Raw genomic sequence first — 27,146 nt, forward strand, 5'->3', positions numbered from 1 at the left:
TACACTTTATTAATAAATACAACACAATCCAATTCAGTTCATCTAATGCGCATCTTGTCAAAAGATTCAACAGACAGACTGATGTGACCTTCTGTAAATACTGAAACTGTGGAAAAAACTTTAAGCTGTTTGGGAGGGATCTGTTGTTCATGCTCTTTGACTTTAACCGAACTAAGGCAATCATTTTTTCATTTTATTTCAGTTATCCACCAGGGGGCGACAAACATTTGAGAATATCTTATTACACAAAAACACGACTTAGTGAACCAACATTTGTGGATATGATATTTGTCTAAATGTATAATCACATTAATGATATACAATAGTTTATTTTTGTAGAGTGATAGTCAATGAAGCCAAACAATATGTGTTCAAAGCAAAAGGAAAAATGTGTTTCAACACATAGAAATCAAGTTGCAGAAAAGGACAAGAGCAGAATAAATGAAAAAGATCTTCAGGGAGAGCAGTTTACATCAGACCTGTTCAGAATACAACCCTTCGATGGATAAATCCAATTATTTCTTCTTATTATTTATTGTATAGATAGCAGGTACGTTCCAAATCCTTTTCCAGTCCAGGTTATTAATGAAGTTGGTCTAATTAGGTTCCACATATGGAGTTGATATGACTTCTTTCTGAAATAACGAGCAGATAACGGTTATACAACCTAATGAGGAGATTGTGATTAAAACCACAGCTGAATTATTTATTCAAAACTGTGGAGTGAATCAGATGAGAGAATGAATGAATGAAAAGACAGAAACAATAAAGAGACGTGAAACAAAAGAAGTAGCTTTTAATGATATTTATTTATTTATGAAATCGTTTAATAAAAAACTTTAAACATATACTTCATGTTTTACAGAGTACATTTTGAAAAGCTTAAATTCATGTCTGTAGAATAACTTATTAGTTTATGTACATGGCTAAAGAGAGGAGACGTTGATATAGTTTAAAACATTAATTCATTCTTGACTGTGATTAAATATTAAAGAAACAAACTGATCAGAAATGAGTCACTGCTGGATGAAGAGCTTCAGGATCAATAAATAAATGTTCAGCAGCTTGTGGCTGTCGCTCCTTAAATGTGACTTCCACCCATCACAGTAGTTTCCTTCAGTGATCAGTTCATGAAAGCTCCAGAGGGGGCGCTGTTCTCTCAGCTCAAAGTGCTTCATGTTCAAAGACAGTTTCTCCCGAGTCCATGAGGACGTCCTCCTGTCTCTCAGTACGTCTTCAGTCTGAATACCTTGCTGAGCCTGGAGGTGGCGCTAGAGTAGAGGAGGAAGGAACCCTGCTCCGTGCTGAAGTGTTCCCAGTCTCTGCAGCCAAACGTCGGCAAACTGTGGACGGGAACGAAGCCCTCGTATCCCTGCCACCTGGAGGCAGAGACGCCACATGACAGCACCATCAACCAACCATCCATCAACCAACCATCAATCAACCAACCATCCATCCATCAACAACCATCCATCAACAACCATCCATCCATCAACAACCATCCATCCATCAACAACCATCCATCAACAACCAACCATCCATCAACAACCATCAACAACCATCAACCAACCAACAACCAACCATCCATCAACCAACCATCCATCCATCAACAACCATCCATCAACAACCATCAACCAACCAACAACCAACCATCCATCAACCAACCATCCATCCATCAACAACCATCCATCAACAACCAACAACCAACCAACAACCAACCATCAACAACCAACCATCCATCAACAACCAACCATCCATCAACAACCATCCATCAACAACCATCCATCAACCAACCATCCATCTATCAACAACCATCCATCAACAACCAACCAACAACCAACCATCAACAACCAACCATCCATCAACAACCAACCATCCATCAACAACCAACAACCAACAACCAACCAACAACCAACCATCAACAACCAACCATCCATCAACAACCAACAACCAACCAACAACCAACCATCCAACAACCAACCAACCATCCATCAACAACCAACCACCAACCATCAACCAACCAACAACCAACCAACCATCCATCAACAACCAACCACCAACCATCAACCAACCAACAACCAACCAACCATCCATCAACAACCAACCATCCAACAACCAACCATCAACCAACCAACCATCAACCAACCAACCATCCAACAACCAACCAACCATCCATCAACAACCAACCATCAACCAACCAACAACCAACCAACCATCCAACAACCAACCATCAACCAACCAACCATCAACCAACCAACCAACAACCAACCAATCATCCATCAACCAACCAACAACCAACCATCCATCAACAACCAACCAACCAACAACCATCCATCAACAACCAACCAACCAACAACCAACCATCAACCAACCATCCATCAACCAACCAACCATCCATCAACAACCAACCATCCATCAACCATCCATCAACAACCAACCAACTATTCATCAACAACCAACCATCCATCAACAACCAACCAACCAGCAACCATCCATCAACAACCATCAACCATCCATCAATAACCATCAACCATCCATCAACCAACCATCAACAACCATCAACCATCCATCAACAACCATCAACCATCTATCAACAGCCATCAACAACCAACCAACCATCCATCAACCAACCAACCAACAACCAACCAACAACCATCAACCAACCATCCATCAACAACCATCAACAACCAACCAACCATCTATCAACAACCAACAACAACCAACCAACAACCAACCACCCATCAACAACCAACCAACCAACCAACAACCATCCATCAACAACCAACAACCATCCATCAACAACCATCAACCATCCATCAACAACCATCAACCATCCATCAACAACCATCAACCATCCATCAACAACCAACCAACCATCCATCAACAACCATCCATCAACAACCATCAACCAACCAACCAACCAACCAACCAACAACCAACCAACCAACCAACAACCAACCATCCACCAACAACCATCAACCAACCATCCACCAACAACCATCAACCAACCATCAACCAACCATCAACCATCCATCAACAACCATCATCAACCATCAACATCCATCAACAACCAACAACCATCAACCAACCTGTAGACGATGCTGTTCAGAGAGTACGAGTTGCCATCATGAGAATTGGCCACGACCAGAAACTTCTCATCTCCGATGGTGAAGAACTCCCAGTCCACAGCACTGCAACACAATGACAACAAAAACATCACATTTAGGACGTCCCATCAGCTCAGGTGTGTGGGTGCTACCTGTGGGTCCGGGGTGGGGGTGGGTCAGGTGTAGGGGGGCTACTTGTGGGTGAGGTGGGGGGGTGGGTCAGGTGTAGGGGTGGGTCAGGTGTCGGGGTGGGTGAGGTGTGTGGGTGCCACCTGTGGGTCAGGTGGGGGGGTCAGGTGTTGGGGGGCTACCTGTGGGTCCGGGGTGGGGGTGGGTCAGGTGTGTGGGTGCCACCTGTGGGTGAGGTGGGGGGTCAGGTGTAGGGGTGGGTCAGGTGTAGGGGTGGGTGCTACCTGTGGGTCAGGATGTCCTGGAAGCGGATGAAGGTCTGGGTGAGGGGGTTGAGCTCGTACACGGTGGAGTTGAGGCTGTAGAGACTCGGCCCATGGCTGGAGATGCTCTGACTGTTGGCCACGGCCAGAAAGAACCTGCCGTCGATCTGGAACGTCTCCCAGTCCGTGGCCCCCACCGTCTGGAAGGGGACACACATCTTTGAGGGGACACATCCAACTCTGTGTCCTGTCTGTTGTCCTTCTGCCTCGTCTTAGCTCAAGTATTCACTTTACACATCCCACTTTAAGTTAGTCGTAGTTAGCACGCTAGCTGTTAGCCTCTGTGGCTGATGTCCTCAGTGGAAATAAGAAGCGAAACCAGCTGGTCAGTACAATATTGAAAGGAAGGAAAGAAGGAGGGAAGGAAAGTCTCTCACACGTTAAGTTCTTCTTTACTTTAGACATGATCTGGAGGGAGGGGGAGGGTTCAGAAACCATAAATATTTTTTGGATTTGGGTCCTCACAAGTAGAGAAAGCAGAAAAATGAAATGTAATGATGAATGAGTGATGATGAAGTGATGAAATGCTTCCAGCTGTTGTTGTTGTTGTCTGATCTGAGCCATGTGTTGAAGCCTTTAAAGTTTAATGCGTCCTCAGAAGTTAAATTAAAGCTTCAGATATTCACATGTTTCTGTGGTTGGAAATGTGGAAACCCCCTCACCCCCTCACCCCCTCACCCGCTCATTACTGTGCTTCCTGACGTTATGAACCTGCTTTCATGTTGTCATATTAATGTTTTATACTCTGATTTATGAGCGAGTCTGCAGTTCGGTTCAGACCTCATATAAATAACCCTCCCCCTCTGTATCCAGAGTCCAGAGTCTTTGTGCTGCTCCCTGTCAGACTGGAACCTTTTTTCCCGATTGTCCTCCCTGATCAGTGGTTTTCTGTTCAGTCCCTTGAGTTCCCTTCACATTGTCCATGGTGTGAAATGTTCTTCCTTCCACTATTAAACACAGCCCTGAGTTCTACTGCTGCTTTTCTTCCAAACGTTTCTCCATCAACCAGGATTTATTTCTTCCTGGTAGAACATGGTTCTCCACCATCCTTCCAGTCTGGAATAAAGGTCTTAAGACAGTTTCAGTAGTTTCTAGATGTTTGATTTGACCCTTCTCCACCAGACTAACATCTCCTCCTCCAGACTAACATCTTCTCCTCCAGACTAACATCTCCTCCTCCAGACTAACATCTTCTCCTCCAGACTAACATCTTCTCCTCCACCAGACTAACATCTCCTCCACCAGACTAACATCTCCACCAGACTAACATCTCCTCCACCAGACTAACATCTCCTCCTCCACCAGACTAACATCTCCTCCACCACCAGACTAACATCTCCTCCACCAGACTAACATCTCCTCCTATCTCAGGACTAACACAGAGTCAAACAACCATTTGCACTCAGACCTAGGGTCATAATTACTATTATTATTATCATTCTCATTATCATTACCGGGATGCTCTGAAAGGTCTGGAAGCGTCCGTCCATCCAGACGTAGACGGTGGAGCTGACCGCTGTGGTCCGGCCATCGAAGGTGTTGGCCACCACCAGGAAGTGGAACGGTCCCACGCTGAAGAACTCCCAGTCATACGCTCCAGATGTGGACAGAGTCTGGTTCACCTCAAACAGCTGTGGAGGGGGGGAAGTAGATGTGAAACCATGTGGACAGTCCAACGTCTCGTCCCCTGACTGGACGGCGTTACCTTTGTCTCTGGGTTCCACCTGTAGATCACACTGTGGATGTTGTGGGCGGAGTCTCGGGCTGAGGACACACAGACAGACTGTCAATCCCAACATGGTGGTGCTCAACTAATTAGCTTCACTGCATTTCATGTTTACGTCCTGGTCACCTCGTCTGTGATTGGCCACCACCAGGAAGCTGTGGTTGTGGATGTGGAAGGCCTCCCAGTCCAGAGCGGCGTGAGTCTCCAGTGTCTGATGTCGGAGGAAATGCCGCCGCCTCCCGTTCCACCTGTAGATGACTGACAGCTCAGACTCCGCCTCCTTGAAGTTTGCCACCACCAGGAAAATCTGAAAAAGTTTGAAAGGAGGCATCTTCTCGTCCAATCAGATTCAAACATGGAACCTAGACAGTGGTTCTGGCTAAGGAGGTCAGAGGTCCTGGTCCTGGTCCTGGTCCTGGGTCTGGGTCTGGTTCTGGTTCTGGTTCTGGTTCTGGGTCTGGTCTTAGCCGAGTTATGGTTCTGGTCTCATTCTGGTCCTGGTTACAGAGGTCAGAGGTCTTGGTCCTGGTCTGGTTCTGGTTCTGGTTCTGGTTCTAGTTCTGGGTCTGGGTCTGGGTCTGGTCTCAGCCGAGTTATGGTTCTGGTCTCACTCTGGTCCTGGTTACAGAGGTCAGAGGTCCTGGTCTCAGTCTGGTTCTGCTACTGGTACTGGTTTCTGACCTGGTCTTGGATGGTGAAGTGCTTCCAGGACCGGGCCTCCTGGGTGCTGATGTTCTGGTGGAGCTGGAAGGATCCATCGGTCCACCTGTAGATACCTGATCCAGGTCTCGAGTCGCTGCAGGAGGAGGAGAGGGGACAGGGGTCAGAGACGGTTCAGGTTTTTTCGTTCCTCCCTTCCTGGTTCTGGTTCTGGCTCTGGTTCTGGCTCTGGTACCTGTTGGCTGCAGCCATGAACAGACCCTCAGATGGGATGGAGAAGACCTCCACGTCAAAGGTCTGTGAGCGGGTGTCCAGGTCCTGGTAGTCCTCCAGGTAGTCCAGACGCTCCTTCCCTGTCCACACAGTCTCATCAGAACCTACAGCAACATAGTTGTGTCTCTGCTGCAGGTCAGAGGACAGTTTCTACTTCCTACTGGATCATAAACTCTACATTAGAGGCTATTGATCCAAGGACCTGTCAGTATTTAGAGCAGATGAACACATGAATGGTGGAGTTAATGGGTTCATCCTGGTCTGAATGGGTGAACGGGTCTTTGCTCCCTAACATCTGTCCACACTTGGATTCATTAAACATCTTCAGGATGAGACAAGAGACAAGAGACAGAACAAAGACCCAGAGAGTCTGGTTCTCTGTGGACCAGGTTTATGTCAGGCCCTCTGTGGTACCAGGACCAGGGTTCAGATCATTTATGGTTAATTATTACTTTACTAATCACAGACATGGATTAAGATCATAACAGAGACACATAAGACATTATGACAGATTACAGAGGTCCACATCAAACCGGTCCCTGGTAGAACAGGGCTCTGTCTGGACTCACTCTGCAGCACTGGGCTCCATCCCGTCCCATCACAGATGAACAGACCTTTCCTCTGGGCGTCGAACCACAGCTGACCCAGTTCTGGTCCAGAACACCGAGGGCGGGTTCCCAGAGTCACTCGGGCCTCGGCCTCTAAACCGGAGACAGACACTCATCAGTCTAGAATAGCTTGGCATAGCTTAGCATAGCTTAGCATAGACTAGCAACAGCTCATAAATATATACATTCATACATGTATATGTATGTACATAAACACTCAGAGGGTAAAATAAGTATCGAACACGTCACAGTGTTTCATAGTGAACATGTTTCTAAAGGTGATATCGACATGAACTTTTCACCAGGTGTTGGTACCAGCCCCAGTGATCCACACAGAGAAAGAACCCAGGCCGTTCTAGCAGCTTTATTCTCTTCCCCTGAAGCCAGTGAGAGTTTCCTTGGCTCTGTGTTTGGGATCAGTGTCTTTCTGAATGTCTGTCCTCATTTCATCTTCTTCATTCTGGTCGATGGCAGCAGATTTTTATCAAGAACGTCTCGGTTCATTTTCCCATTCATCCTCCCTTCAGTTATATGAAGTTTGCCAGTAGCATAAGCAGAAAAACATCCCCACACCGTGATGTTCCACCTCCAGACTTCACTGTCGTATGGTGTTTCTGGGCTGATGTGCATTGTGTCCTCCAGACATGGTATGTGTTGTGGCATCCAAAGAGTTCCACTGTGTTCTCCCAGTATTTTACAGGCTTGTCCAAACGTTGTGCAGCAAACAGCCTGGTTTTCCTTCATAAACAGAGTCGTGGTGGTGAGCGTGCGTACAGGCCGCGGCTGCTGAGTTCATTGCTTATTGTTTTCTTTGAAACTATTGTACCTGCTAATTCCAGGTTTTTCTCAAGCTCTCCACTCATGGTCCTTGGCTCTTGGACAACTCTTCTGATAATTGTTTTCACTCCTCTGTCAGAAATCTTGTGAGGAGCACCTGGTCTCGGCCGGTTTATGGTCGACTGATGTGTCGTGGTGAAGAGAGAGCTAAGCAGAAAGGCGAAGCTCCCAATTTACCAGTCGATCTATGTTCTAACCCTCACCTATGGTCATCAGCTTTGGGTGACGACCGAAAGAACAAGATCACAGATACAAGCGGAGATAGGGTTGGAGCTCAGACACTTGGGAGGAGCTCAGAGTAGAACTGCTGCTCCTCCTCATTGAGAGGAGTCAGTTGAGGTGGTTCGAGCATCTGGCGAGGACGCCTCCCTTTAGAGGTGTTCTGAGCATGTCCCACCAGTAGGAGGCCTCAGGGTCGCCCCAGGACAACAACATCTCCTGTCTGGACCTCCCTTCTGAAGCTGCTGCCCCTGCGACCCAGACCCGGATAAGTGGACGAAAACAAGACGAGATGTTCCTTGTGTGACACCTTGGTAATGACGCACCTTTTGGACTGAACCAGCTGATATTCATTGCACTGACAAAGGGCAGGATGGCTTTCTGATCGCTGATAGATTCCAGCTGGTGACCTTTAATTTTTGGCTACTTACTCTATTTCTTAGCAACCTAAAGCTAATATGCCCCATAAAAAAGCTAATGCTATCCATCGCCAGGCTAATGCTAATGGTTGAGCTAACACAAATCAAACAACTTAAGGTACTAAGATGAGATAATCCTTTAATGTGTCCCACATTCAGAGGAGAAGAAAGAGAAAACTCAGATGTGCTACCTGACTCACAACAACTCAAACACACCTGTACGAGTCGGCACCTGTCTGACCTCCCAGTGTTGTCATGGAAACCCACATCAAACAATTAAGCTGCAGGTAGCTGTTGAGGCCTGTCATTCAGTCTGGAGCTCAGGTTACTGAACCTCTGATACCATCACAGCTCCACGCTCAAAGCCCAAACACAGCCAGCAGCCTCGTGCACACTTCACCCAGACGCTAACACAGACCCTGTCCTAGACGCTAACACAGACCTTCACCCAGACACTAACACAGACCCTGTCCCAGACGCTAACACAGACCCTAACCCTACGCTAACACAGACCCTGTCCTAGATGCTAACACAGACCCTGTCCTAGACGCTAACACAGACCTCTACCCAGACACTAACACAGACCTCTACCCAGACACTAACACAGACCCTGTCCCAGACGCTAACACAGACCCTGTCCCAGACGCTAACACAGACCCTGTCCCAGACGCTAACACAGACCTCTACCCAGACACTAACACAGACCTCTACCCAGATGCTAACACAGACCCTGTCCCAGATGCTAACACAGACGCTAACACAGACCCTGTCCCAGACGCTAACACAGACGCTAACACAGACCCTGTCCCAGACGCTAACACAGACGCTAACACAGACACTGTCCCAGACGCTAACACAGACCCTGTCCCAGACGCTAACCCTAACCCTAACCCTACGCTAACACAGACCCTGTCCCAGACGCTAACACAGACCACTGCTCAGATGCTAACCCTAACCCTATGCTAACACAGACCTCTACCCAGATGCTAACACAGACGTTAACGTTATAGCTGACGTTCATACAGAAGAATACAGAAGTTGTATCAGGAATGAAAAGGATTTTGTCTCACAATGTCCTCGTTGACTCAATCCTGCAGGACATTTATTGAAAACACTGCAGGACCAAGAAGATCCTTGGATGAAGAGTTTCTACCTCCATCAATCTGAGAGCAGCTGAGACCAGGACATTCCCCTGGTGGATCATTAAAGTCTGGGTCCTCCTCACCATAGGGGTAGACTGGTCCCTGGAGGTCCAGCTGGAGCGGGGTGGACTTCAGAACCTGAGGGACGGAGAGCTCAGCCAGACCCGGGTTGGAGGTGGGACACAGTCTGGATGTAGCATCTGAGCCTGGAAGCAGAACCAGCTGACGGAGTAGACCCTGGACACAGACAGACCAGCGTGAAACAGGTCCAGGTCCAGAAGGTTCTGGATCCATCTGGTCCTGATCACACACTCACAGTGAAACGGCCCCTCCACCGGCCCCGGCCCCCGATGTAGAACCTGGACCCTCTAGTGCTCAGAGTGCTGGGAAATGACTGGACCTGTTTACTGGGAGACAGGAAACCAAGGTAATGACTCAGGAAGACCTCTGGACTAGGAACCATCAGGGGACGGCTCAAACCGGACCAAGCAGGACTGAACCAGGCGAGACCTCGCCGAGCAGCAAGACAAGAACCTGAACTGGTCCAAATAGTTTGATCTGGTCTGAACTGGTCTGAAAGTGACTCACATCTCCAGAGGGAGCCCACAGTCCACGGTCAGCGTGGCGTAGGGGCCGCTGACGGCCAGCACCACGGTGTGCCAGTGGTTATCATCCAGGCAGACATCTTTGAAAGTCAGCCGACTCCTCCCACCAACGCCAGGGGGCGTGGTCAAGAAGTGAAGGCGGCTCTCGGAGACACGTAACCCCAGCAACAGTGACTCAGATCCCTCCTCCACCACAGAGAAGATGTACTCATTGGTCTGGAAACAGAAAGAACAGGTTAGGACTGGACCAGACTGGACCACATTGGACCATATTGGACCAGGCTGGACCAGGCTGGACCAGACTGGACCAGACTGGACCAGGCTGGACCAGGCTGGACCACATTGGACCAGACTGGACCACATTGGACCAGGCTGGACCACATTGGACCAGACTGGACCAGACTGGACCAGGCTGGACCAGGCTGGACCAGGCTGGACCAGACTGGACCAGGATCGGTTCCATTCCGCTGACTCACCTTCTGTTTCAGTCTCTGCAGCTTCACTGTGGCGATAACTGAGAACTCCGCGGGGAAGAAGTCACAGTTGGTGAAGATTTGGGAGGCAGGGAAACTCAGTCCTGTTGCCATGGCACCGGCCAATCGGAGCCCCCGGGACCCTTTGGACTGAACCATCTGCACCTGGTTGAACCAATCGAGCGTTGGGTTATTAGTCCAACTGTGGCCTTGGCCCATTCACCTTCAGCCAGGGTCCTACCTGAGTGGGCGGGGCTTGTCCGGGGAGTGGGTGGGGCAGGGCTCTGGACAGCAGGTCTAGAGGAAGTAGATCTGTGGAGGAAATTTCTCAGATGTAAACGATCTGTCCTCTCATCAGTTTATTTTATCAGCACTTCCTCAAGCTGTGGCTCCATCCGTCTAAAAATAAACGCAGGAGGCGGCCATCTTTGTTTTGGTCACAGGTTGGAAAACATTTAGTAGACGAATGATCCAGGACCCATCCTCCTCCAGGTCCTCCTCCTTCTCCATATCCTCCTCCTCCTCCAGGTCCTCCTCCTGGTCCTCCTCCTCCTCCAGGTCCTCTGGTGTAGCTCCTAGCTGAGCCTAAAGGAGTCTGGTCTGAGCAGTGACTCCAGGACAGGAGCTGTGATGTTAGTGAGGAGGTGTCAGGGAGGAGGAGTCAGTGAGGAGGAGTCAGGGAGGAGGTGTCAGTGAGGAGGAGTCAGGGAGGAGGTGCAGGGAGGAGGTGTCAGTGAGGAGGAGTCAGGGAGGAGGTGTCAGTGAGGAGGAGTCAGGGAGGAGGTGCAGGGAGGAGCTGGGCTTGAGCCTGTTGCTACGTATGAGGCATCATGTCATTGATCCATAGAACGAGTCACATCCACAGACTGAATCCTAGAATCTGATCTATGAGACTGAAGAGAAATAAATAGTAGATCTACTTTAAAACCATTGTTGCTCTTCATCCATGTGCTATTAACCAGGTAAAATGATTCCTGCTCCAGGAGAATATCTCTCCTCCTCTTCTTTCCACCATGTTCTCCTCTCTAAGCCTCTTAAAGTTCTCCTCCCTGCTCTCAGCACATCTCACTGCAGAACCTTCTTTAGGAACCTTTCCTCTCTGCCTCCATCTACTCTTCTAATCTTGCACTAAGAACTTTTAGGAATACGGGCCCAGGTGCTTAGTAGCAGGCTAATGCTAACACACATCAGAGAGCTAATATCTTTTATCCAGATGCTAATGCTAATAATATCCCTTAGTTTCATTTGTTTTGCAGCTAGAAGAAAAAACTAGCTACCAGCTACCAGCTACTAGCTACCAGCTACTAGCTACCACCTACTAGCTACCAGTTACTAGCTACTAGCTACCAGCTAGCAGTTACTAGCTACTAGCTACCAGCTACTAGCTACCAGCTACTAGCTACCAGCTACCAGTTACTAGCTACTAGCTACCAGCTACCAGCTACCAGCTACTAGCTACCAGCTACTAGCTACCAGTTACTAGCTACTAGCTACCAGCTACCAGCTACCAGCTACCAGCTACTAGCTACCAGCTACCAGTTACTGGCTACTAGCTACCAGCTACCAGCTCCTAGCTACCAGTTACTAGCTACTAGCTACCAGCTAGCAGCTACCAGCTAGCAGACGTGTGTATTAGCAGATCAGGGGTGAACGAGGACAGACCGGATAGTTTGTGGTTTCCTTGTAACTGTGTCTCTGAACAAAACAGAACTCTTCAAAGTTCACCCACATCCTCAGATGTTGCTGAGCCTATTCTTGCCTTTCACAGCGAGGGACCCAGACAGATGAAAGGCCATGAACGCTGTCCTGATTGTTTAAAGGAGACACAATCACAGGATGGACGGCACATTTGATAACACGTCTGCTACCAGCACGACCTGGGACTGGGACATCTGGGGGTCAAGTCCTTTCACTGTAGCTTCAGACCAGGAAGAGAAAAGACATCAGGTTAAATATAACATCAGATTTTAGCAGGAATTCCCCTTTAAGCTCCTCAGAGGAGGATCAATGGAGGATGAATGGATTATGAATGGAGGATGAATGGAGGGAGGGGACGACGCGTAGAGAAACAGATCTCACATTTCAAAGACTCAAAAACATGGAGACAAAGAAAGACACGAAACATTAACATTGACGTCCAGGTGTAAACACAACCACGTTCAGACGAAGTGGACAAGAGACACACTGGAGACTTTCCAGCTCAGGTAGAGCCCGGAGGGAGTGGGCGGGGCATCGTGTCTATGGAGGGAGTGTGGGCGGGGCATCGTGACTATGGAGGGAGTGTGGGCGGGGCATCGTGACTATGAGGGGAGTGGAGATATGGTGTCCATATTTATAAACTACTACAGTAGTATTACAGTAGTATATAAACATGGACACTGGGCCACGCCCCCCCTCCCCCCCCCCCCCAAATAACGAACTAAAATTAAACTTATCTAAAGACTTTTTCATCAACATTATATTAACGACCTAAAATGACACAAACTGTCCTCGAAAATAAATTATTAGACACATATTTAGTGTGGTTGGTCCAAGCCCCGCCCCTAATCCCGCCCCCTAACATGGAGGGGGTGGAGCTTACAACCTATACTGCGGCCAGACACCAGGGGGCGCTCTACTAGCTTTGGTTCGAAATGTATTTACAGTCTATGGGAGGAAACATTTGTGAGGCTCATGACCAGTAACTTTTATTTGTTGTGATACTCTGGGTGGGCGGGGCTAACCTGCATTGATGATGACGTCACACAGATAACAGGTTGTAATGACCTGACAAACTAGTACTACTACTGCTAATGCTAATAATGCTAATAATGATAATAATGATAATAATGCTAATAATGATAATAATGATAACAGCTGACGAGTCTCCTCCTCTGTTTTGATATTAAATATTATATTGATATAAATATTCTATATTATAAAAAGCAGCTTTCATCACAGATATTTAAAATATATATATATATATATTGTAAAAAGCATCACAGACGTCTAAAGGAGTTTTGTCTATGATCAGGGCACAAGTAATTGTAACATCTCGTCCTGTGTCTTAATGAATTTGTAACTTGTTGTCATTGTTGTGTAAATGTTGTTGTGTACCTGGTTTCCTACCTGTACAGGGCCTCCAGCTCTGGACTGGGACCGTGAGCAGCAGCCAGGTCCAGGTCCAGGTCCAGGTCCAGGTCCAGGTCCAGGTCCAGGTCCAGGTCCAGGTCAGGGAGCAGCACGGCATCATCACGCCTCGTACCGTGGACACGTTGGATTCACCAACACTGACATCCGACTCCTTCCTCTTATTATAATTATTATTATTATTATTGTTTAAGTTATTAACAGGTCAGATATCACCAGACCTGGTCAGACGTCTTCTAGGAATCTGACTTTGTGGACAAACTTCAGGACAAGCCTCTGTCCTCAGAGACCGGAGACCAGGATGTCCTCAGAGACCAGGATGTCCTCAGAGACCGGAGACAGGATGTCCCCAGAGACCAGGATGTCCTCAGAGACCAGAGACAGGATGTCCCCAGAGACCAGGATGTCCTCAGAGACCAGGATGTCCTCAGAGACCGGAGACCAGGATGTCCTCAGAGACCAGAGACAGGATGTCCTCAGAGACCAGGATGTCCTCAGAGACCAGAGACAGGATGTCCCCAGAGACCAGGATGTCCTCAGAGACCAGAGACAGGATGTCCCCAGAGACCAGGATGTCCTCAGAGACCGGAGACAACAGTGTGAGCTGGTTCAGGTTCAGGTGAGTCTGAGAGTTTATCTGCAGGTGAGCTGGGCTTGCTCGCCCCACAGGTAACTATAAAAGACTGGGAGGAGCTAGAGAGAGAGAGAGGGAGAGAGAGAGAGGGAGAGAGAGAGAGAGAGAGAGGGAGAGAGAGAGAGAGAGAGAGAGAGGGAGGGAGGGGTGGGAGTAAGGGAGGGAGGGAGAGGGAGGGGTGGGGGTAAGGGAGGGAGGGAGAGGGAGGGGTGGGGGTAAGGGAGGGAGGGAGAGGGAGGGGTGGGGGTAAGGGTAAGGGAGGGAGGTGGGGGAGGCGTTTATCAAGTGCTGTCCTCAGACCAGATCATTCATTCATGTTCTAATTGAAGCTGATTCACAAGTGATTGACATGAATGAGTTAGTTTCTCTGTCAGCACGTGTCCACCAGGGGGCGCTCTGACAGGACGTTACTGCAGCCAGACACCAGGGGGCGCTCTGACAGGACGTTACTGCAGCCAGACACCAGGGGGCGCTCTGACAGGACGTTACTGCAGCCAGACACCAGGGGGCGCTCTGACAGGACGTTACTGCAGCCAGACACCAGGGGGCGCTCTGACAGGACGTTACTGCAGCCAGACACCAGGGGGCGCTCTACTCGCTCTGGATCCATATTTATTTACAATCTATGGGAGGAAATGTTTTTATTTCTAAAGCTGAAAGATCCTCACACACACAACACACACACAACACACTCTACACACACAACACACACACACATCACACACAACACACACATCACACACATCACACACACAACACACTCTACACACACAACACACACACACAACACACACACAACACACTCTACACACACATCACACACAACACACACATCACACACATCACACACAACACACACACAACACACTCTACACACACAACACACACACACATCACACACATCACACACAACACACACACAACACACTCTACACACACAACACACACACACATCACACACAACACACTCAACACACACACACAACACACTCAACACACTCAACACACTCAACACACACATCACACACACAACACACTCAACACACACATCACACACAACACACACACAACACACTCTACACACACACACAACACACACATCACACACAACACACACACAACACACTCTACACACACAACACACACACACATCACACACATCACACACAACACACACTCAACACACACTCAACAGTGTGAGGGGGCGGGGAGGGGGGGCGAGGGGGCGGGGCTAAGTGGAGGTTAAATGATGATGATTGGGGTGAATTTGAGAGAAGAAGACTTGAAAGAGATGAACAGGCCCCTGATCTCAGGTCTGAATCCGTCTCTGAGGAATTCCCCAGGTGAGACCGAGCTCCGCCCCCTCACCTGAGGCTAAACACGCCACAGATCAAAACCACTTCTGAGGACACGGTTCAGACTACACAGAGACCAGGACCAGAGACCAGAGACCAGAGATCAGGACCAGGACCAGGACCAGGACCAGAGACCAGGACCAGAGACCAGGACCAGAGACCAGGACCAGAACCAGAACCAGGACCAGGACCAGAGACCAGAGACCAGAGATCAGGACCAGGACCAGGACCAGGACCAGAGACCAGGACCAGGACCAGGACCAGGACCAAGACCAGAGACCAGGACCAGGACCAGAGACCAGGACCAGAGACCAGGACCAGGACCAGGACCAGAGACCAGGACCAGAGACCAGAGACCAGGACCAGGACCAGGACCAGGACCAGGACCAGGACCAGAGACCAGAGACCAGGACCAGGACCAGGACCAGGACCAGGACCAGAGACCAGGACCAGAGACCAGGACCAGGACCAAGACCAGGAGCAGGACCAGAGACCAGGACCAGAGACCAGGACCAGGACCAGGACCAAGACCAGAGATCAGGACCAAGACCAGAGACCAGGACCAGAGACCAGACCAGGACCAAGACCAGAGACCAGGACCAGAGACCAGAAGACAGACCAGAGACCAGGAGGACCGAGACCAAGACCAGGACCAGGACCAGGAAGGACCAGGACCGGAGAGGACCAGAGACCAGGACCAGGACCAGGACCAGGACCAGAGACCAGAGCCCAGGACCAGGACCAGGACCAGGACCAGGACCAGGACCAGGACCAGGACCAGGACCAGGACCAGGACGTCCTCCAGTCCTCATAGTTTCTAAAGATGCTGCTCTGAGACATGAAAGCAGCTCTGAAGAGGAGAGAGGAGGAGAGGAGGAGGGAGGAAGAGGAGGAGGGAGGAGGAGGAGGAGGAAGAGGAAGGAGGGAGGAGGAGGAGGAGAAGGAAGAGGAGGAGGAAGGAGGAGGAGAGAAGGAGGAGAAGAGGAGGAGGAGGAGAGGAGGGAGGAGGAGGAGAAACAGAATGAAGAACTGTTTCCTGAACTCTCACAATAACATTAATCTACATGATGTTATTGTGTCTGTTACTTTTACCATAAAACACATTTTATTTGATATTTCTTGTGTATTTTCAGTATTTGTTTAGTTTTAGTATTTTAACTGTAGCTTGTAAATAAATAATATCTTTGCATTATTTGGTTTATACTGTTTTTGAAACTCTCCAATGTCGTAGTACAAATACAATAAAGGGAATTCTACTCTACTCTACTCTACTCTACTCTACTCTACTCTATTCTACTCTACTCTACTCTACTCTACTCTACTCTACTCTACTCTACTCTACTCTACTCTACTCTACTCTACTCTATTCTATTCTACTCTATTCTACTCTACTCTACTCTACTTTACCATAACACATTTATTTCTATTTCTACTCTTATTTTATATTACTCTTTATAATATATCTTTCTATTGTACTTTTACTCTCCAATTCTAGTCAATCATATTCTACTACTCTACTCTATTCTACTCTACTCTACTCTACTCTACTCTATTCTATTCTACTCTACTCTACTCTACTCTACTCTACTCTACTCTACTCTATTCTTTTCTATCCTAAGAGGAGGAAGATGAATGAGAATCTGGACGCGACTGTTTTCATTCTGTGTTTTTAATGAAGAACATTTGAAATCAAACAAAAAAAACTCCTGGTGAATAAAAACCTGCGTCTGAGCTCAGAACAGATAAAGTGCTTCAAGTCCTTCACCGCGGCAACACGCGGCAACACGCGGCAACAAGATGGAGGCTGAGACGAGATTAAAAGAACTTTAAGAAATAATTTAAAGACAAGTGGAGACGGATAAAAAGAGTTCGTTAGACGCCACGTTGGACGTCTGCTGCCGTCAGACTGATGACGTCATGATGACATGGCCCCGCCCACTCTCAGTCCATGCCTGTTCATTGGGCGCAGCGTGATGACATCATCACCTCTACAGTCCCAGAGACTTGCGTACGATCTTCTGGGCCAGTTTGTAGAACTGGTCTCGGTCCTCGCGCCACATCTTGGAGGCGTCCACGTTAGCGCCGCTCTCATCATTGGGCTCTGAGTCACAGAGGAGACACTGGTAGCAGCTAGCACAAGCTAACACATGCTAACACAAGCTAACACATGCTAACACAGAGACAGACTAGTGGTGTGAAAGTCTTCCTCCTTCCTGGTTTTATTTACATGTTTGTCTCATTTAAATGTCTCAGATCATGAAACTAATTTAAATATTATTTAAAGTCTATGATCCATTCGTTTACATGAAGGTTTTTATTAGTGACGGATCATCCAGACCCTCATGGTTCTGAGGGGAAGGGGTTCTCTCCTAGACCTGATCCCTGATGGTTTAGTTTAGTCCCTCCCGTCTTTACAGAGCTGTTGTAGTTCAGCCTCATCGGAGGGTTCTCCAGGTCATCGGAGTGTTCTCCAGGTCTTTGGAAGGTTCTCCAGGTCTTTGGAAGGTTCTCCAGCATCAACCTCCTGTTTAAGGTCGGGCCTCAGCATCTCAGGATCCAGGTCTGGATCCAGACCTGGATCCAGGTCTGGACTCTGACTAGAACCCTCCAGTCTTCATGTAGTTGGTCTCCATCCGTTCAGAAGTGGACTAGATGCTGGGTTCTGGATCATTGTCCAAGTTCTCTTCAGCTTGAGGATGCTCGTCTTAGGGAGAACCAGAACCCGTGGTTCCATTTATCACAGTCAGTCTTCCAGGTCCTGAAGACCAGCACCCTACGGGGACGAGGACCAGGTTTTCCTGCTGCTGTCACTGACTCCAGCTTTAGTCTGGTCAGTCCAGAGTCTTGGGGTTCCTCCAGGTGTTCTTGTAGCTCAGCAGTGGTTCTGGTCTTGGGGTCCATGTTAGTCCGGTCTCTTCCTGACCTCTGACCTCAGCTGAGCCCAGTGAGGCTCAGGTCTCGGGATGAGGGGGGTCATGTGGTCTCTCTTGGTCCATGTTTGCTCCATGTGTGGGTAATGGTTCTCACTGTGGTTCTCACTGTGGTTCTAGAGGTCCAGCTTATGAGGCCTCGCTGTGGAGGATCTCTCTAAGACTAGGACCTCAGGACCATGGAGGTCTGGATCTACCGTCCCTCAATAATAAAAATATTCATTTAAATTAATGAACCACAGACTTTGACTAATATTTACATTAGTTTCATGATCTGAGACATTGAAATGTGACAAACATGCAAAACACATATGAAACCAGGAAGGAGCAACACTTTCACACCACTGTACTTGCTAACATGCTAACTCACCTGCTAACATGCTAACTCACCTGCTAACATGCTAACTCACCTGCTAACATGCTAACCACAGACAACAGGATCTTCTCCACACTCTGGACCGGGCTCCATCTCTCGGCACTGCTCTCATAGCCCATAGGATCATCACCAGGAGCATGAAGGATGGAAATACAGACCCGGCCATCAGGGTAGACTGAGGAGGAGCAGGAGGAGGAGGAGGAGGAAGAGAGGAGAAGGAAGAGAAGGAAGAGGAGGAGGAGGAGGAGGAGGAGGAGGAGAGGAGGAGGGGGGAGGAGGAGAAGAGGGAGGAGGAGGAGAATTAGTTATATTCAGCTTTTCTTGGTTGTTTAGTCTGAGCTGATGATGATGATGATGATGATGATGATGGCGTCTTCTAGTCTGAGCATGCTCAGATTACCTGTAGTCACATGACCAACTTCTAGGACCAGAGAGACCTGGACCAGTGGTCACCATGCCGACCATGAGGGTTTACTATGATCACCTGCCTGCAGGTGGAGGGGCGGGGCCTATAGCAGGTGAGGGGCGGGGCCTGTAGCAGGTGGAGGGGCGGGGCCTATAGCAGGTGACGGGCGGGGCCTGTAGCAGGTGGAGGGGCGAGGCCTATAGCAGGTGAGGGGCGGGGCCTGTAGCAGGTGATGGGGCGGGGCCTGCAGCAGGTGGAGGGGCGAGGCCTATAGCAGGTGAGGGGCGGGGCCTATAGCAGGTGAGGGGCGGGGCCTGTAGCAGGTGAGGGGCGGGGCCTGCAGCAGGTGGAGGGGCGGGGCCTGCAGCAGGTGGAGGGGCGGGGCCTGTAGCAGGTGATGGGGCGGGGCCTGCAGCAGGTGGAGGGGCGAGGCCTATAGCAGGTGAGGGGCGGGGCCTATAGCAGGTGGAGGGGCGGGGCCTATAGCAGGTGGAGGGGCGGGGCCTATAGCAGGTGGAGGGGCGGGGCTGTGGACTTACTGTTGGGGTGGAACATGTCACAGGTGAACCTCATCTTGGGAGGACTGAGCGGATAATCCGAGGGGAAGCTGAGCACGGCTGGAAACACGCCTCCTTCAAAGCAGGTGTCCTGAGGACCCCTGCAACAGAACCACAGACGACATGAGGACAAGAACCTTCCAAGAGGTCCGGGTTCCTTTAGAACATCTTAGAGACAGTAGTTTTTCTGGTTCTTAAAGGAGAACCTGGAGTGGTTCCAGTGGTTCTAGAGTCTGGCAGGTTCTAGTACTTACTGAAAAGGTTCTAAAGGTTGTTTTATTCACTGAGGAGACTCTGGTTTCTGAAAGAGGTTCCAGAAGCTGTTAAGCTAGTAATATAAGGGTTCTCTAGAGGAACACTGAAGTGGTCTGTGGTTCTAGATTCTAGTTCTCTAATGTTCACAGCCTCTGTGAAGTTACATGAGGCGCTTCTGGAGCTGATAAACTTCCGGTTCTAGATCCGTCCGTTCTGATGTGGTGACTGATTATCAGAGCGGACCTTTGAATATCTGACGTGATGGATCTGATTGGATCAGCTCGGCCAATCAGATCCATGAGTTCCTGCCTGAGCGCCGGCTCCATTCAAACACAGTGAGATCTGTCCCAGATTGTCCTGACCTGAGGCGACCGGAGCTCAGGACAGGACGCGGGGACAGTCAGAGGACGTCTCTGGGGGGACAGTGAGAGGACGTCTCTGGGGAGGACGGCTGTAATGACGGGGTGTGGTCCCACTGATCTCAGGTATGTGGACTGAAGGAGCTGCAGCCTAAATTAAAGGGCAGACTGAAGCTGCTGTCACGCTACCACAACAACACCACAACAACAACAGGAGCTGCATCGGCTGACATCACGTAAACCACAGCGTCTCCAGCATTTCAACACATTCGCCTCATATTAGTTTGAATGTAGTGACTCAAAACGACACAGGATTTTCTGAACGTAGGCGAAGAGAAACCAACAAAACAGGGGGAACAGAAATGTTAAAATGAGCCAGTATTAAATATGTATCTCTGCTACATCCACCAGCGCCACCTAATGGGCTGCAAACAAATCAGTTCTGCATCTGTGGGCCGCGAAGGCTGCAATGCAGCTTCCCTCCACATGGTGGCAGTCAATGCATTTACATGCAGAGCTTAATCCAGCTACTGCTGGAGCTGTAACGATTCATCCACTGCATCAATGAATCGATTTATTTTCCTACGATCCAACTACATGGATCTGTGCTCGGCTGGTTGGCCTTAAGGACGACGTACATCGATCTAATATCGATTTAAAAATTAATCAGTCCATTGTACCAGAGACACACTGTGACCTGAGCAACAAGATGGAGACTGGATGGAGCGTCGGATACTTTAAGGCAGCGTCGGTCGCCTCCGTCACGTGATAAACAGAACAGCGCGTAGCGAGAACGTCAGCGCTGTTCTCCTCCTCCCCACCAGGGGGCGATACGTGTCTTTTCAGCGGGTTAACACCACGTTAATACGGCCCGATTTCCCGTTGACCTATCATGTGATATAATAAACTAGAGTCGTTTAAACATTACTACTACATTTTAAATCTCATATGTAAAGTTCTCGGTTCTTCTGGTGCAGGTTCGATCTGTGCGTCTCAATCAGATAATGAAACTCTGATTTTAATCGGAGAAACGTGTTTACATGCACTGAAGTTCTCCTGTTAGAGTCCGATTAAGGCTTCAGCTCGTTGTTTAACACACTACGATAAGCATCAGCAGGAAAAGGCCTTCATACACAGCTGACAGGCTAGCAACCGTAACTAAGGGGCGGGGCTTCTGTGCATGGTTGGACTGTTTAAGGGTGGCCCCTCGATTAAGTTTGGTTTTGTTCATGGAGATGATGATGAGTGTGGGCTGATGCTAGTGAGGCAGCATCTTAAAACGACATTTCCTAATAAAAGCAGCCTCTCGTCTTCTAAATGCCCCTGGAAGCGAAGTTTCATTGCACTCGTGTTTGGGGCTTGGACGTGGTCAGGAGTCCGGGTCGACTCGTGTTTGGGGCTTGGACGTGGTCAGGAGTCCGGGTCGACTCGTGTTTGGGGCTGATATCTGCCCGATATCGGCCCGATATCTGCTACCGAACCTCCTCGGAGGAGGCTCGTAGATTTCCAATTGCCATGATTGTTGAAAACGTGTGTGATATCGCTATAAACGCTCTATTAACACATACATCACCCGATGGGCACAGCTTCACATGACGAAGGCCTAATTCACATGTGCGCTTCCATTAACGATGGTGCAACAACACATTTGATGTGATTGAAACAAACATGTCAGAGCTCAGTGTTTGGGCTGAAGCTTCTACAGTGACACAGTCTGTCAGGAACGTAACAGGAACACACATCAACATTAAAGCCAAAAGCGATTTCCTGTTCACATCTGGTGCCTTATCACCTTCTTCTGGGCTGAAGTGCAGAGCAGGAGTTTGTCAGTAACAAAAAATATTTAATTATTTTTAAGAAATCATCAAATTTACCGTCTCCGGTTATAGAGGAAAACTACGACCATGGAGGAGAAGGGCCCTGAACTTACAGTTCATTTATTTAATTTGAAACTTTTATTATTTTGAATGTATTTATTTTATTTCCACAAATTTTTATCAAAAATTCTCTTCAGTTTTTTGAACGTGTATCAAACTCTAAATATTGAGCCCTGAGTCTTTATGTTGGTGTCGTATGTGCAGGTTTACATACACAGTATAAATAAATGAGGTAGTAAAAGTGTATTGCATAATTTATTTCGCAAGGTTTTAACTGTCAAACCACACGAGGACTTGATTTAGATATTGATTAGAAGTCAAACCAAGACTCAGATCAATTAAAACGAAAGTGTGAATGTTTGAATGGGCCCCGGGAAAAAAGGTTAAGGAACCATGTTCTACATTAAACGTGTCTCCATGAATGTGATGAGACCAGAGTAGAATAGTTTGGTTTAAATGTTTGGAGATGAACCAACACTGCATTCCAGCATCAGAACCTCATCCCTCCATGAAACATGGGGGCGCTAATGTCCTGGTTTGGGCCTGTTCTGCTGCATCTGCTCATCATTGATGGACCAATGAACTGTGAATTCTACCAGTGAACTCTGAAAGAAAATGTCAGGACATGAGTCCATGAGCTGAATGTGAAGAGAAACAGACAAGGAGCCCAAGAACACCAGTGGTTCTCCAGAAGAACCAGATGAATGTTTAGGAACAAGTCAAAGTCCTGACCTTCATCCAGTAGAAATGCTGATAGACCTGATCAGCTGTTACCACAAACACTTGTCTGAAGGTCTCAACAACACGATCAACACTGGACCAGTTTAACATCATAGTTCTGTTCCATGTGTTTGGTTCTTTGTCGACTTTCAGGTCGTTCTGAGTTGTTTTCATGAAGAAATGTAGAAAATTACAACAAAAAACGAATGAATTAAAAAGAATGAGAACAACATTTAGGCCGCTCATCCTCTTAAAGTACAAACTGTTTCCCTGGAGATGAAAGTTTTCATTGATGTCATGCTGTCAGGTAGTGAACAGCGACACCTGCTGGTCACTGTCACACTTCACCAATAAATGAAGGACTTTATCAAATAGATGTGATGAGGTTTGATGAACCATGAAGTCGAGCAGGAGGATCAGCCTTAAACAGAACCTGCTTCATCTTCAGGACGTCATCTGTTCACTGTTAGCAACATTTTTCCTGGTGTTTTCTTTGTTTGGGGTGTGTGTGTGTGTGTGTGTGTGTGTGTGTGTGTGTGTGTGTGTGGGGGGGGGGCACTATGATGTCACTGACCTGGGCCTCTGCTAAGCTAAACTTTAAACTTATTAATTATTTAGGCTTTAATACTTTAATAGTGTGGTGACGCTTTATTTTACTCTTCTTTCCTCTTATTCACTGTTTGTATTTTTTAACTGAGTTTTACTCGTGTACTCGTTAAAGTGAACATTAATCCATGTCTACACATGAAGTAAGAGCCTGTGTGGACTCTCAGCGTGGACTCACATGATGAGGGCCTCCCACTCGAAGAAGTTCTCCTCGTTGGCCGGACCTGCAGAGAAACACAACGTCCCGTTTACGTGGTTCTGGCCCAGAGAACAGGTCTGAGCCGGATCGGTTCTCACCTGCTACGATGCCTTCGGGGGGGTTCAGGGTCAGCTCTGAAACACACACAGACCCTAACATTAACATTAGATGACCTCTGACCTCTTTGCTGCTCCTATCTGCTCTTAGCGCTTTAACCCACCACCTCACTGTCCTACAACACATTTTACTCTCAGTCATTTCTGACCAGTTTTACCAGTTTCAATGATCTCCACCCTGCACATACAGATTTATATTACATTATTATATCTTTCCTGTATGCATTCATGTCTAACTCTGCTCTACTGTGACAAGGATTTCTCACACCTGAGATAAATAAACACTGAACCCCAACAGTCATTTATTAAAAGTAATAAACTAATCCTGCAGCTCAACATTAAAACACGAGCAGAACAACACAACGGCTACAATAGACACAAACAATAATACGATTCATTAGGATTAATAGCAGGTAGAAGATAACACACACATATATATATATATTTAAACACACAACTTTTAAACAAAGGTTAGAATACGCAAACTTCGTGGGTCGTGCACCAAACTCCGTTCAAAAATCGTCATATTTAGGATTTTCTTCAGGCGCCCGTTAATCAGCGTTGTCACTGTGTCGCACTGAAAGTCTGGACGTATTAATGAGCTCTATTATTTTCTTTCCGAACACAACAAACTGCTCCCATCTTCACTGTTCACTTTTATTTGTCAGAGTTTCTAAAAGAGGTCGTCTGTTGTTTCACTTATATCCTTTCAGAAGTTTCTAGATGACGATGGCGAGCAACACCAACAAATTATATAATGTCTTATTTCAACTGATTTCATGCTCCTGAGTTAACGAGCATGAGGTCGAATTAAGCAGAATTTACTTTTATTGATAAAAACGATCCATAATTGAGGTCACTGGTTGTTTCTACACAGACAAACGTTAAAATCATCAGATTCTTTAACGGAGCTTGGAGCAGCAGCGGGGCTGGTAGCTTAGCATGTATGCTAACGTCTAAATTGCCCCGCTGAGGTTCGGTCCCGCGGTCCGGTCCACTCACGTTTATACTCGGCCATGAGTCTCTTGAGGGCGGTACCGGCCATCGCGTTCACCGGAGACCGAGAAAAACCGGAGACCGAGAAAACAACAAACTAACTCCGACTCTCAGTTCAACGGAACAGATCGATCCTGCTGAGCATGCGCACACGGACTTTCCGGGTCCTGAGCCTATTGAGCATGCGCACACGGCGATACTTCGTCGTTGTCCAACATTTTATAAACATTAGATTTCTCTGTAAATGATATATTATATTATGTATAAATATTTATTGATATACATTGTATACATATAAATACAGGGATGTCTCATTTTATTCAAATACATTGATTATTGTTATTATTATTGTCATATTAATTACATTATCTATAGACTTTAGTCTAACTTCATAGTGTTTAGATGGTTTATGTCCAAAAAGCATCTTCTCTTGTAGAGTTTTGAGAAGATGTTTCATCCGAGCAGCTTCTTCTGGGGCTGAAGCTTCTTGGGGACGTTGTGTCCTGGTTCTGTCTGGGGGTTAGTCTCTGTGGTCTGGTTCTGTCTGGGGGTTAGTCTCTGTGGTCTGGTTCTGTCTGGGGGTTAGTCTCTGTGGTCTGGTTCTGTCTGGGGGTTAGTCTCTGTGGTCTGGTTCTGTCTGGGGGTTAGTCTCTGTGGTCTGGTTCTGTCTGGGGGTTAGTCTCTGTGGTCTGGTTCTGTCTGGGGGTTAGTCTCTGTGGTCTGGTTCTGTCTGGGGGTTAGTCTCTGTGGTGGACCAGTTCCTGGGACAATCCTGAGAATCTCCAAGTTTCTCCATCAGCCTCATAGAGGAGGAGGATGTTCCTCCTCCCTGTCCTTTCTGAGACATCGTTTCTTTTTGAGCCTTTGACCTTAGATCAGACTGATGTAACTCATGCACTGATCATACTGAACACGCCGCCATTGTCAGCTCATCAAATAACATCTGATCTCATCAGATCATGGTTTTTATGGTCAGTTATCAGCAGAAATAAAGCTCGATGATGAAGATGTTTCATCATCTAAACAACTAAACAGGTTCATGAAACACCACAGACTGGTTGGTTTGTGATAAAGATTTATTTGGAAGTGTTCTCGTACATCTGCAGCTCATCAAACTGATATAGAATTATAAAACTAGAGAAACAGGATCTACATACATCTAATAAAACACCAGTCACCTGGAGTGAGTCCATTAAAACCTGTGATCAACAGAAGAAGAATATTCATCAATCTGTGCTTTAAATAAAACCAAGAAGAAGAAACATGAGCACACACAAACACACACCTGTGAGCTGAACACACAAACACACAAACAGCTGGAATGTGACAACAACATGTCGTGACTTTAACTCCTTTCACGTTGACTTCTAGTTTGAATAAAGTGACATAAATGAATCCTCCTGTGTCTCTTTGATCACGTTTTTATTTTATCTTTATTTTTTATTTATTTTTATTATCTTTGCAAAAGAAGACGTGAGAAATAAAATCTAAAACGTCTCTGAGCTCACGACACGTTCAGGGTCTTCTGGGGAATCTGTACCTGTGCCAACAATGCTAGCAATGCTAACAATGCTAATGCTGCTAACAATGTTAACCCTGCTAATGCTGCTACTCCCGCTAATGATGCTAACAATGCTAACGCTACTAATGCTGCTAACCCCGCTAATGCTGCTAGCATTGCTAACAAACTGCTAATGCTGCTGCAACAAACTTCTAACACTGCTAATGCTGCTAACACTGCTAACAAACTGCTAACATTGCTAACACGGCTAACGCTGCTGACGTTGCCAACACGGTTAACCCTGCTAATGTTGCTAGCACTGCTAACCCTGCTAATGTTGCTAGCACTGCTAACCCTGTTAACACTGCTAACCCTGTTAACACTGCTACCACTGCTATCCCTACTGATGCTGCTAACGAGGCAAACACTGCTAACACTGCTAACACTGCTAACCCTGTTAACACTGCTAACTCCGCTAACACTGCTATCTCTACCGATGCTGCTAACGAGGCAAACACTGCTAACACTGCTAACTCTGCTAACACTGCGAACACTGAGGCGGATTCAGGCGAAGCCACAGAAACAGAAAAGTGCTCAAACAAACAGAAC

At 47.6% G+C, this 27,146-nt stretch overlaps 2 protein-coding genes across 2 annotated transcripts; both read right to left on the bottom strand.

Annotated features, from left to right (window-relative positions):
- Positions 1 to 817: 817 nt before the first annotated feature.
- LOC125018053 (thrombospondin-type laminin G domain and EAR repeat-containing protein-like) lies at positions 818 to 14,230 on the bottom strand. Its single transcript, XM_047601691.1, has 15 exons — positions 13,630 to 14,230; positions 10,763 to 10,833; positions 10,525 to 10,686; positions 10,032 to 10,264; positions 9,760 to 9,850; positions 9,527 to 9,680; positions 6,788 to 6,919; positions 6,181 to 6,298; positions 5,967 to 6,081; positions 5,412 to 5,592; positions 5,265 to 5,323; positions 5,014 to 5,190; positions 3,521 to 3,699; positions 3,090 to 3,191; positions 818 to 1,379 (listed from the first exon to the last, which is right to left on the bottom strand). Exons 1-15 carry the CDS (start codon positions 13,751 to 13,753, stop codon positions 1,226 to 1,228), a joined length of 2,052 nt encoding a protein of 683 aa, XP_047457647.1. The 5' UTR covers positions 13,754 to 14,230; the 3' UTR covers positions 818 to 1,225.
- A 3,062-nt stretch (positions 14,231 to 17,292) lies between these two features.
- Positions 17,293 to 25,210, bottom strand: ube2g2 (ubiquitin-conjugating enzyme E2G 2 (UBC7 homolog, yeast)). The gene is made up of 6 exons (XM_047601739.1): positions 25,043 to 25,210; positions 24,023 to 24,058; positions 23,904 to 23,949; positions 19,891 to 20,009; positions 18,980 to 19,120; positions 17,293 to 17,740 (listed from the first exon to the last, which is right to left on the bottom strand). The coding sequence occupies exons 1-6, from the start codon at positions 25,083 to 25,085 to the stop codon at positions 17,628 to 17,630; spliced, it is 498 nt and encodes a 165-aa protein (XP_047457695.1). The 5' UTR covers positions 25,086 to 25,210; the 3' UTR covers positions 17,293 to 17,627.
- Positions 25,211 to 27,146: the final 1,936 nt, after the last annotated feature.

This window comes from Mugil cephalus, chromosome 12 (assembly GCF_022458985.1).
Source record: "Mugil cephalus isolate CIBA_MC_2020 chromosome 12, CIBA_Mcephalus_1.1, whole genome shotgun sequence".
In the NCBI taxonomy this organism is placed as follows: domain Eukaryota; kingdom Metazoa; phylum Chordata; class Actinopteri; order Mugiliformes; family Mugilidae; genus Mugil; species Mugil cephalus.

Bases quoted from the DNA above. Each gene is read 5' to 3' on its own strand.
- LOC125018053 (XM_047601691.1), bottom strand. From the start codon at position 13,753: ATGATGCCGTGCTGCTCCCTGACCTGGACCTGGACCTGGACCTGGACC. The intron at 6,299-6,787 runs GTGAGTCCAGAC...CTGTGTGGACAG, and splicing joins ATGGAGCCCAGTGCTGCAGA to GGAAGGAGCGTCTGGACTAC. The intron at 3,700-5,013 runs GTAATGATAATG...GTCCCCTTCCAG, and splicing joins AGACCTTTCAGAGCATCCCG to ACGGTGGGGGCCACGGACTG.
- ube2g2 (XM_047601739.1), bottom strand. From the start codon at position 25,085: ATGGCCGGTACCGCCCTCAAGAGACTCATGGCCGAGTATAAAC. The intron at 23,950-24,022 runs GTGAGAACCGAT...GTTTCTCTGCAG, and splicing joins CCCCGAAGGCATCGTAGCAG to GTCCGGCCAACGAGGAGAAC. The intron at 19,121-19,890 runs GTAAGTCCACAG...GCTCCTCCTCAG, and splicing joins TGACATGTTCCACCCCAACA to TCTACCCTGATGGCCGGGTC.